We start from the raw sequence: 12,422 nt of genomic DNA, 5'->3' as shown, positions 1-12,422 counted from the left end.
TGAACATTGGTGTGCATATATCTTCTCGGATTGTGGCTCTTTTTTCTTGTGGGTAAATACCGAGTAGAGGAATTGCTGGATCATAAGGTATTTCTATTTTCAACCTTCTTAGGAAACGCCATATTGCTTTCCAGAGAGGTTGGACCAGTTTGCAGTCCCACCAGCAATGCAGGAAGTTTCGCTATCCTTTATCCTTGCTTCTAATGATCATTCTAGCTGTACTTCTAAGACAGATTTTTTTCTTTTTTAACTTTCTATTGTGATTTGGGTGAAAGTTTACAGAGCATATCTGTTTTCCATTCAATAATTCATACACATTTTGTTTCATGCCATTGATTAATTACATTCTCCACAATATGACAACATGCATCCCACTTCCTCCTTGTATTTCCTAGTTCATCCTTCCTGACTTCTGAACTTTGTTCCTGGGCAAATGCTGCCCTTTTGATTTCAAATGGTTGATGGTTCTAAGGAATTTGTACCTCCTTCGTTCACCTTATTATTCACCTTATAGACTTATCTGTTTTTTTGACTAAAACTTAATCCACGTAGGTGGGTTCAATTCCAGGCTTGAAAGGTGACCATGGGCCATAGTCTCTGGGGTTCTGTCCACCCAAAAAACCTGGTCTCTTTTTATGATTTAGGGTTTTCTTCTACAATTTCTCCTACTCTTACCAGGACATTCTAATGTGATCCCTTTTAGAGTGATCAGTAATGGTAGCTGAACATCATCTAGTTCTGATCTCTGAAGATGGAGGCTGGGGTGGGAATGGTTCATTCATTTAGATTAGTTTATTCTAATTGGCAGGCCATGGTATAGTCAATAGTCTTCACCAACACAATAATTAATATGTATCAGTTCTTTGGTCTTTCTTATTCATTATCCAGCTTTTGCATGCATGTGAGGTGATTGAAAATATCATGCCTTGAGTCAGGCACACTTTAGTCCTCAAGGTGACATCTTTGTTTTTTTAACAATTTCAAGAGGTCTTTTGCAGTAGATTTGACCAGTGTGATTACGTCATTTGATCTCTTGACTTCTGCTTCCATGCACGTTTATTGTTGCTCAAATAAAGTGAAATCCTTGATAACTTCAATTTTTTTCTCCATTTTTTTCATGATACTGCTTATTGGTCCAGTTGTGAGGATTCTTGTTTTCTTTATTTTGAGACATAATCCATTCTGAAGGCTGTAGTCTTTAATCTTCATCAGTAGGTGCTTCAATTCCTCTTCATTTTCAGCAAGCAAGCTTGTGTTATCTGCATATCACAGGTTGTTAATGACTCTTCCTTCAATCCTGATGATATGTTCTTCGTATAGTCCCAACTTTTTGGATTATTTGCTCAACATATCAATTGAATAAATATGGTGAAAGGGTATAACTGTGATGTACAGCTTTCCTGATTTTAAACCAAAAAAACAGTTACAGCAGTAAAGCAACAGGGAACTGGCAGAAATTTAAGGAGTCAGAAGAGGATGTGGAGTTAGGGATATCATTGCTGATGTTAAGTGGATCTTGGTTGAAAGCAGAGAATACCAGAAAGGTGTTTACCTGTGTTCTGTTGACTCTGCAAAGTAGTTTGAATGTGTGGACCATAACAAGTTATGGACAACATTGAGAAGAATGGGGATTCCACATAAATTAATTGTGCTCATGGAGAAGCTGTACATGGACCAAGAGGCAGTTTTTCAAACAGAACAAGGGGATACTGCTTCATTAAAATCAGGAAAGGTGTACCTGGAAAATTAGTCCTCACCGTTTACTATCTATATTCCTGGTGTGGTGCTGTGGGTTAATGCACTGGACTTCAAAGTCCATTTGAACCACAACGTCAGTGGTTCAAGCTCGCCACCCACTCCTCAGAAACCCTATACAAGTTGCTATGGGTCAAAACTGAACTTGATGGCACTTAACAACATTTACTATCTGGGGCTAACTGATCCTCTGTTTTTCTCTATTTCTAAGTCATTTTATAAATAATTTGCAGACATTCACTTTATATGCCTATCTGTAATGCTGACAATTTTTTAGACATTTTAATAAGAATTCAACCTCTTTGTATCAAGTACATTTTGGTGCATAAGAACAAAAGAATACTGCCCTGTGTCCTTATAGCAAAATGAGATAGATGGTCCAGGATCTTATGACAAAATATTGCAGGATGAAGTCCTTCCTGTTAATGAGATGCCATACTGCCATCTTCAAATTAGAAATATTTCAATTCATGCATTCATGAGCTTGAAAAAACTCATTGGGGATATTATCATTTGAAAGCCTGTAGCCTAAGATGTCATTTATACTTTCAGTGTCATCATTAACATTTGGCAGGAGCTCTTCTCTGTCTCTTCACTTATCATCTAATTCATCTAATAAGACTGAAATGTCTTCTTCTACAAGTTTTCTTCTCTTTGCCAGAGTGGCAGAAAACAAAACACTCTGAATTTTCAGCTGTGCTTAATAGAAGCTAAACCATGTGTCACCTTTCTTCTTTGATACGTTTTGAAGGCCAATGCACTACTTTAAGCTGCATATCAGTACTTTGGGCAAGCAGTAAGAAGAGTAAAAAATGATGATTTGTTTTACTGTTGCCTGACCCCTAGATATTCCCATTCTTATTTCATTGATTTAGTCATTTTGGCATAGTTGGGAAGAACTAATTAATTTCATAATATCATCCTTGGATGATAAAATAGAAAAGCATTCAAAATGTAGGAAAATAGATCATTTAAATCTTAAAAGGTATTTTAGATTAGTAAAAGGGCCTAGTGACCCTGTGTTGAAATTACAAGAATGAGTTTTAAAAAATTATAAAATAAATTTTCTTTTTGTTATTAAGGAAACCTCAACAAAAATAAAACTCATGTAGTCTCACTTAGTAAAAGTAATTAAAAGTGCTCAAAGAGAAACTTTAACATTATGTTCAGTAGAATTTGCTGGTGTAGCAAGGTTAAGTCTCATAACACAATGAAATAGGTATTTTTATTATCCTCAGGGTAAACACTAAACTGCAAGCCACAAAGTCTGTGGTTTGAGCCCATCAGCCACTCTGTGGGAGAAAGATGAGGCTTTCTGCTCCCACAAAAGATTTAAAGCCTCAGAAACCCTATACAGAGTTGCTATGAGTTAAAACCAACTCCATGGCGCTTAACAACAACCTGTTATAAATTAGAAGCTGAGTTGTAGAAAGGTTAAGAAATCTGTCCATGGTCATAAAGCATTAAGTAACAGAGCTGAGATTTTAACTGGAGGAGTCTGACTACATCTACACATTTAACTCGTTTTGTGTTAACGACCTTTGATTTACCACCAGAATCCCATCCTCCTTAAATAACTGTCATCTTCTTCCACTTTCAGATCAGACTTCTTATGTCTTCTGTTTGCCAAGTGCTTCTTATCTTCTCCAAAATGTTAGCCAGATCCTAGCCAGTTTCTTTATTCCAGCTAAACTATTGTTTACTTAGATATAGACTATATTCATTTGTTTCTTCAAGTCCTATTTTGAATCTTTAGCCAATCCTGGTTTCAGATCCCTTCTCTAGTTTGGGCTTTCATTTCTTTAACCATTGTCTCAGAAACACTATACAAGGTCACTATGAGTTGGAACCAACTTGATGCCTCTTAACAACAACAATCATTTTATCGGTGTCATTCTTTGTTATTTCCTAGTCACTGGAAAGAAGCAAGTGACATACGCACATATATCTCCAGGTCTGTTATTAAGTGCCGCCAAGTTGGTTCCAACTCAGTGACCCTTTATAGGGTTTCTGAGGTTATAATCTTTTGCGGGAGCAGAAAGCCTCATCTTTCTCCTGAGGAGTGACTGCTGGGTTCCAACAAATTAATGGGCTGTGGTGCTGTGACGCTGTGGGTTAATGTGTCACACCGCAAAGTCATTTGAACTGCAAAGTCGGCAGTTCAGGTTCACCAGCAGTTTCTTGAAAACCCTATACCTGGTTGCTATGGGTCAGAATCAGTTCGACTGCACTTAACAACAACAACAAATTAGTGGGGTCAAAGGTTAATATCAGGTAGATCTCTCCAAGTCAAGGCCTACACATACAATAATAACGGAGTGAGCCATGAATCTTAGACAAAGGACAAGTAGAGGTGATATCAGAGGGACAGTTTGTCATCCACATCTTAAGCTCAGAACCTTCAGGAGCATGCTGTTTACCTGTAAAGTACCCTCCTCTTCCTTCGCTTCCATCTCTACTTCCCAGAGTCACTGTCTCTGGAAAGACTTTCCTGACATCTTCTTCCCTACCCCTGTCTACTCTGTCGGTACATCTTTCTATTCCCTTTGATCCTTGTGTGATCTTCCATGATAGTACTCTTTACATTATGTTCTAGGTAAGGTGTCTGCACCTGACCCTCTCATTACTCAATAAAATTTTGGAGGGCAAGAATTGCCTATTCCTATAATGCATGGAACAGACTAATACATTTCTTGACTGACTATAAACTCACCATAGTAATTGCTTGAAGGGAGAGCATGTGGACTAAGTAAGGCCTTGCTAATCAAACCATACAAAGCAGCAGTGGTTTGCTGGTAGAGGGCTCCCATTCCATGCAGGCGATTTGGGTTTGATTCCTGGCTAATGTACCTCGAGCAGAGGCACCATTCATCTGTCAGCAGAAGCTTATGTGTTGCTGTGATTCTGAACAAGTTTCAGCAGAATTTCCAGACTACGACAAACTGGGAGGAATGTTCTAACAATCTACTTCTGAAAATCAGCCTGTGAAAACCCTATCATTCACAATTATCTATTGTGCATGAGGCAACAATAGGGCCAATCACAGTATGGTTCAAGGGACATCCCCTGGTAGCGTGTTAGAAATGCAGACTCTCAGGCCCCAGTCCAAACCTACTGAATCCGACACTACAGTGTAACAAGGGCCCATGGTGAGTTGTTCGCACCTTCAAGCTGGAGAAGCTGGGATACAGAGAATGCTTTGGCTTCATAGAAAAGGTGGCACTTTGGTTGTTCCTTGAGAATTGATTTATCTTGGCAAAGCAGAGTGGATCCTATGTTGGGGGATAGCCTAGTCTAAGGCTTTGCAGGGATTAGCCTCACCAAACCAGGATTTTTGCTTTGTTTTTTTTTTTGGGGTGGGTAATAATAATACACAGGTATGGGAGAGACCAGAATGTAGAGGATTTTCTGAGCCAAGCAAAATAATTTAACCTTGAGACCACTGTAGATTCTTAACCAAGTAAACATGGCGGCAATAAGAACTGGACAAGCAGTTCTTTCTTAAAGGTGTTTTCTCCTCCTTCAGCCCTTCCTAGTCTACAAGTTCCTTTCCTTCCCTTGAAGGACAGCCTTAGAGACCAGGAGTTCACATCTTCACTTCTCTCCGCTGGGTCCCAGGTGAGCTGGCATCCTTTTGCCGTCATTGAGGTTCCATATGTATGTACAATAACCTGCCTTAGTCCTGGATTTTTGTCAGGAGTTCTCTCAGTTGCTTTACCTAGAGACCAGGCCTTTGTTGGGTTGGTACTTAATTCCATTTTTGCCTTTTTCTTTTCTGCTCAATACTCCTCTATCCTCTTTGAGACATAGTCCCTCCCCCTATTTTTTCCCATAACATGCCCAGTTCTTATTTTCACTTCAAATTTGAGTATAAGGAAATGTGATTTTAGTGGAGAACTTGTATTTTAGAAGTTGGTAGAAATAGAAGAGGTGATTGATATGGCTGTTTCTTTCAGCCTTGTGGAATGGGGGCGTTTGGATCCATCCTAGAAGAACCTTTATACGGATGGCAGGAAGGAAAATTATGGGAGTATTCTTTCCATTGGTAAGAATTATTTTATCTGCTTGGGTTGATGGTTATGTGCCGTGGAGTCGGTGCTGACTAATAGCAACCCTGTACAGGGCTTCCGAGGCTGTAAATCTTTATGGGAGCAGAAAGCCTCATCTTTCTTCTGTGGAACAGCTGGTAGTTTTGAACTGCTGACCTTGAAGTTTGCAGCCCGATTCGTAACCATTATGCTACCTGAGCTCCTTCTTGGGTTAGGACATAATAATTTTATTGTCTTGTAAAGAATGTTTCTAGCACATCATATAAAAACATATATTTTTTAATTATTCCCATTTATTTTTGCTGTGAAAGAATGAATTAACATTCTTTTTTCTTTTAATTAATTCAGCTTATTCTGATTATTTCCATCATAATAAGGTTGTTTGTGGTTGAAGACTGGTAGTACCTGAGAAGGGTAGTATTTGCAACTCACCAAATACTAGTTTTTTATTGCTTAAAAGTAAGAGAGAGTTTTAAATTACCAGGTTTGATTTTTTTCCTGTTTGGTTTTTAACAAATTTTAGTGGTTATGGCGTGGTGCTGTAGGATAAGCACTTGACCATAAGGTCGTTTGAACTGCCATTTTAATGTAGTGTAAATCAAATAGCACAGAATTCTTAAGGGTGTTGTTGCAGCTCTATGCACAACAAAACGAAACACCGCCTGGTACTGTGCCAACCTCTCAATCATTGCTAAGCCTGAGTCCACTGCTGCCGCCACTGTGCTAATCCAGCTCATTGAGTGTCTTCCACCTTTTTTTTTTAAAGCTTTTATTGTGAATTGAGTGATTGTTTACATGGGAGAACATTGGTTTTACACTCATCATTTCATTACAACGATTACAATCTCCTCCGTGCATCATCATTCAATAGCATTTGCTTCTATTCCCTCTGGGGTTTTTTTGATGTTGTTGTTTTCGGATGTACACAAAACCACTCAGGAATTTATAATCATGTAAACAACCAAAGGCCACATTCTGCAAGCCTGCCTCCTGACTGTCAGCACTCAGTCCCTCTCTTTCCATGAGTCTAGAGTCCTAAACTGCTCCACCTCTCCATGTCCTCATCTTTGCCTCCATCTCTGGTGTTGCTGCTTCTCTGAATAGGGTCCCACATTCCACTCATGCTCTTCTCCCTTGATGGTTCCAGGGTCCTCTGTTCCTGGATTGTAAGATTAACTACTACCCCTTTTTGTTACAGAACTTCTACCTTGACAGTTGTGACAGTTGCAATTAATCATGATAACAGTTACTTACTATTGAATCATAAGAATCTTATACCCATCACTTTTTGCCAGACCCGTCTAGACAAGATGAGAACTATTCAGGAGGGAGTCTACCTTCCCCATCTTTCTCATTTTATCTGACCTTCCACTTTACCAAACATGATATCCTTCTCCAGGGATTGGTATATCCTGATAATATGTCTGAAATATGAGAAACGAAGTCTAACCATCTTGGCTTCCAAGGATCATGTGGCTGTACTTCTTCTAACACAGATTGGTTTGTTCTTTTGGCAGTCCATGGTACTTTTAATATTCTCCTCTAACACATAGCTCAAATACATCAATTCTTCTGCTGTCTCCCTTATTCACTGTCCAACTTTCACATACATATGATGTTATTAAAAATACCATCGCTTGGGTCAGGTGCACCTTAGTCCTCAAACTGATAACTTTGCTCTTCAACACTTTAAAGAAGTCTTGTACAGCAGATTTGCCTAATGCAATATGCTGTTTGATTTCTTGATTGCTACTTCCATGAGTTTTGATGGTTGATCCAAGCAAAATGAAGTCTTACACAACTTCAATCTTTTCTCCTTTTATATGGATGTTGTTTATTGGTCCAGTGGTGAGGATTTTTGTTTTCTTTACATTGAGTTACAACCCATACTGAAAGCTGTGGTCCTTGATCTTTATCAGTAAGTATTTTAAGTCCTCTTTGCTTTCAGCAAAGATTGTGTCATCTGCATATCGCAGGTTGTTAATAAGTCTTCTTCTAATTCTGATGCCACGTTTTTCTTCATATAACCCAGCTACTCTGAATATTTGTTCAGCATACAGATTGAATAAGTGTGGTGAAAGAATACAACTCTGGTGCACACCTTTCCTGATTTTAGACCATTCGGTGTTTCCTTGTTCTGTTTCAACAACTACCTCTTGGTCTAGGTACAGGTTCCTTGTGAGCACAATTAAGTGTTCCAGAATACTCGTTCTCTGTAATGTTGTTCATAGCTTGTTATGATCCACACAATCAAAAGCCTTTGTGTGGTCAATAAAGCATATATAAACACCTTTCTGGTATTCTCTGCTTTCAGCAAAGATCCATCTAACATCAGCAATGATATCCTTTGTTCCATGTCCTCTTCTGAATCCAGCCTGAACCTCTGGAAGTTCTCTGTCAATGTATGGTTGCAGCCATTTTTGTATTATCTTTAGCAAGATTTTACTTGCATGTAAAATTAATGATACTGTCCAATGACTTCTGCATTCCATTGGGTCACCTCTCTTTGGAATGGGCACAAATACGGCTCTCTTCCAGTCAGTTGACCAGGTAGCTGTCTTCCTAATTTCTTGGCAGAGATGGGTGAGTGCTTTCAGTGCCATCAGTTTGTTGAAAGATTCCGATTTATATTCCATCAATTCCCAGTGCCTTGTTCTTTGCCAATGCCTTCAGTGCACCTTGATCAGATGCTACCTCTTGAAATGGTTGAACATCAACCTTCTCTATATTCCTTCCCTCTTCTTTTGATGCTTTGTGCATCATTCATTATTTTGCCCATTGTTATTAAGTGCTGTCGAGTTGGTTCCAACACATAGAAGCCCTGTTTAGGGTTTCCTAGGAGTGACTGGTGAGCTTTAACCACCGATCTTGCAGTTCAAACTGACTTTGCAATTCAGCACATTAACTCACAGCGCCACAACGGGACTCCCATAGGATTCTTCAGTATTGCAAGTGAAGGCTTGAATTTTTCCTTCAGTTCCCTCAGCTTGAGAAATGGATTGGAGAGATTGAAACACTGCCTTCAGAAGTATATAGACATCGATGGACGATACGTTGAGAAACAATAATTTGCATTTTGCTATTTTTGTGTTGTAAAGGTTTCTATAATTGTATAACAATACTTTTGAACTCATCATATTGTCATTTAATGCAAATATTTCTTCTCTTTTAAAATTAATTTTAGATAGGTCTAAATAGGTCTAAAATTAATTTGAGTCAGTTAGTGTTGTGTATCACTTTCTATCATGGATTTCAGAGTTGGAGGTTCCTAGCATAGTTCTTTTCTCTATTATTCTCCAAGAAGTGTTAAATTCTTACATTCTATCTCATTACAGAGTCTTTACAACCTCAGTGTGCTCTTCTACATTAAGAACATGTTTGGTGGCTGCTCCTTTCTTAACTTCTCTTGGAAGGCTATGGTGGTGGCGGTGGTGGTGATTATGTGCCACCAAATCTGTTCTGACTCATAACTGGCTTTCCAAACCTATAAGCTTTGCCAAAGCATACTTTTTCCCACACAGCAACTGATAGATTCAAACTGCTGACCTTGCAGTTAGTTTCCCAGCTCGTAATCCATTACACTACCAGGTCTCCTGGGAAGGCCATATTCGATTATTTACATGCCTTTAGATTCCTCTCTCTGTTTATATATACAAGGAGCTCTGGTAGCGTAGCGGTTTAGAATCGGGCTGCAAACCACAAGGTCAACAGTTCGAAACTACCAGCTGTTCCGTGGGAGAAAGATGAGGCTTTCTGCTCCCATAAAGATTTATAGCCTCGGAAACCCTGTACAGGGTCGCTATGAGTCAGAACCGACTCCATGGCACACAACAACAACAACAGATTCCTAATAGCAACGTAGAAGGTCAGGATTAAGAAGTATCCATCAGGATTAGAAATGAGATTTTGAAAAATAATTGAATGCTAGTGATAGCAATTTCCATGGAATAGTTGGGGTATTGGGGAACAGAAACAAACATTGATTGTAGAAAAACTTGAGAAAGCCATTATCAAATTGCGTGAGTTACAATAAACTTTCAACCACTTTGTGAAGAAGACAAGAGAGGGCCGATCAATGAAACGAGTATGTTGGTTAGATGGATAGTTATTTTTGTGTGTCCTTTTGTTTTAATGTTGTTGTTGTGAAGTGCGGTTGAGTCATTATCGACTCATAGCGACCCTGTATAGGGGTTCCAAGGAGCCACCGGTGAGCTTGAACTGCCAACCTTGCAGTTCAAAACAACCTTGCAGTCCAGCACATTAACCCACAGGATACATTTGAATACTAATAGAAAATATAAAATGAGTTTGACATATTGGGGTAGAGAAAGGTGAGTAATTGATACGGGGAGGTCCTTGGAAAATAAGAAGGACATGTTGGGATCCAAGGAACAGGAGGAAAGATTAACTGTAGATAGGAAGAGAGACACCTCTTCCATTGGGAGAGGGCAAGATGAAAGAAAGAGTGCTGTTAGGTCTATAGGTGGTGGTGGGACTTTATAGGAGGTATTGACTGGCTAGCTCTGACTTTCCCAGTAATAGGAGACAACATCACCTATTGACAGCAAGTAGGTGATAGAGGTTTGAGTGCAGTGAAAAACTATGGTTTTTAAAAGTTTATACATACATGCACATGTGAAAGAAAAAAATTCAATTATTACAAATATGTGTAAAGTGAAAAGTCAGTCATCTACTCTTGATCCTCGGCCCCCGCGTTTTCTTTCACTAAGTCAGTGATTGTTAGCACTTTCTTTATTGTATTTCTAGACATATTCTGTGTATGTATGTGTGCTTCCAAAAATGATAGCATGATACACTATTCTGTGACTCCTGGTATGGTACTGTAGGATAAACACTGGATTTCTGACCACAGATTGGTGGTTCAAACCCATCAGTCACTCCTCAGAAACCCTATATATGGTCAATAAGAGTCGGAACCAACTCCATGGCATTTAAAACATGCCTTTTTAATACTGTGATTTATCTTAGAGTTTGAGACATTTTGATATAGTTGCTGGGGAAAATGAATGGGGAAAAGAACAAACCTTAGAGACATTGAAAATCATGAATTTGTAAAGCACCAGATATGCTGATGGGATGTTTTTGTGCCTGCCACTGTATTACTCTGCAGCCCAGGCATAACAGTGGGCAAGAAGGACAGCTAGGTAAATGAATATAAAGCTTGTCAATAGCCTTAGATTAAATGATCCAAATCGTTTCATCTGATTTGTTTCAAATTCATCCCTAGAGAAAGAAAGCCATGTGTTTGTTTAATAAGAGAAAATTCTAATATTAATATATGTAAGCATAAATAGGTGTGGATAGGAAAAGAAAAATATTGGGATAGCTGAAATTACCTGCCTAGTTAGTTGGAAGAGGAAACAACCTGTTAAAAGTGTGGTTTTTGTGATAGAGTTACTTTGTTTATATGTTTGTTTCTGCTGTTAAAAATTTTAGGAAGAGAAGAATTAAATAAGAAATTATAAGATAAATGAAAATCCAAGTCTTTATGGTTATAAGAGTGATAACTTCTGACTGTGTCAAAAAAGAATAGTTGTATCTAAGGTTGTTCCCTATTCCCCTAGAGCAGCAGAGGAGAGAGGAGTCAGGAATAAGCGAGAAATGGAATGTGTGGTTAATTGCCGCCATGAACACCTGTTTCCTTTGCCATGAGACCAGATGGTGCTTGGGTACCATTACTGAACGTCTTGCTCAAAGTCTTTATAAAAGAATCCTGATCAAAAGGGGGGAAATAATGAACAGAATTTCATATTCTGATGGAATCCAGAATTTTTGGAGCCATTAAGGCTGGATGAACCATTGAAATGGTTGTTTTGAGATAATCTTTAAACCTTAACCCTTTTGTGACCATTTAGTGCCCACCTACATTTTATGCCTCTGAGATTTAGTGGGAAATTCTTATCTCACTTCCAATGCATGTTGTCATCTGGTGGGGTCCTGCATAATTTTCAAATGTGAAGAAATGGGCCCCATCCTATCAATCCCAGCACCAAAGACCCCTTGGAACAAAAGTGCCCAGTAATTATATCAAGATCCATATTATCTCAAAACATTTAAAAATTTTTAATTCAAAATGCCTTCTATTTCTGAAAACATGGTTCCAACAAAATTTTCAAAGCAGAAAATAATTTGGTCTTGAAAGGGTTAAACGACATATCTGAAGTCTTTAAAGTAAATAGTAGTTTAGCTAATAATTAGTGAAGCATGTCTTCCTTGAGCATTGTGCTCTCTTAAAGAACTATCTACAAGTGGGATCAAACTGACAACAGCGACTGGGAAGGTTAGGGAGCTTTAGGGATGGTTTATGTTAATAGGGGAACAATTAGGAAAAGTAGGATGAGGTAGGGCCAGACTGGAAGATTGTAATCAAAGTCCACTAACTGTATACATAGATACTGTGGAATAGCTGCTTTGCTGTGTATACTTTTAGCAACAAGTTTTTGGTTTTTTTTAATGATTTATTGTGAATTATGTGATAGTTTACTTGGGAGAATACTACTTTTACATTCATTCCATCGTATATCTTCTCATTGCCATGGTTACAATCCCCTCCATGTAATCCTTCCCCCATGCCCCTCAGGTCTTCAGCACACAGTC

General features: G+C 38.6%; 1 protein-coding gene across 1 annotated transcript in view; it reads left to right on the top strand.

Annotated features, from left to right (window-relative positions):
* The window catches only part of ZKSCAN5 (zinc finger with KRAB and SCAN domains 5), a 35,681-nt gene that overhangs the window by 14,392 nt on the left and 8,867 nt on the right, over positions 1-12,422 (top strand). The window contains 2 exon segments of the mRNA XM_006877650.1: positions 5,282-5,373; positions 5,665-5,800. Coding sequence (XP_006877712.1) covers positions 5,282-5,373; positions 5,665-5,800 — 228 coding nt within the window.

This window comes from Chrysochloris asiatica, unplaced genomic scaffold (genome assembly GCF_000296735.1).
Source record: "Chrysochloris asiatica unplaced genomic scaffold, ChrAsi1.0 scaffold00548, whole genome shotgun sequence".
Classification (NCBI taxonomy): Eukaryota; Metazoa; Chordata; class Mammalia; order Afrosoricida; family Chrysochloridae; genus Chrysochloris; species Chrysochloris asiatica.
Note: the sequence above shows the minus strand (reverse complement) of the source record. Positions and strands in the feature narration are given on the sequence as shown.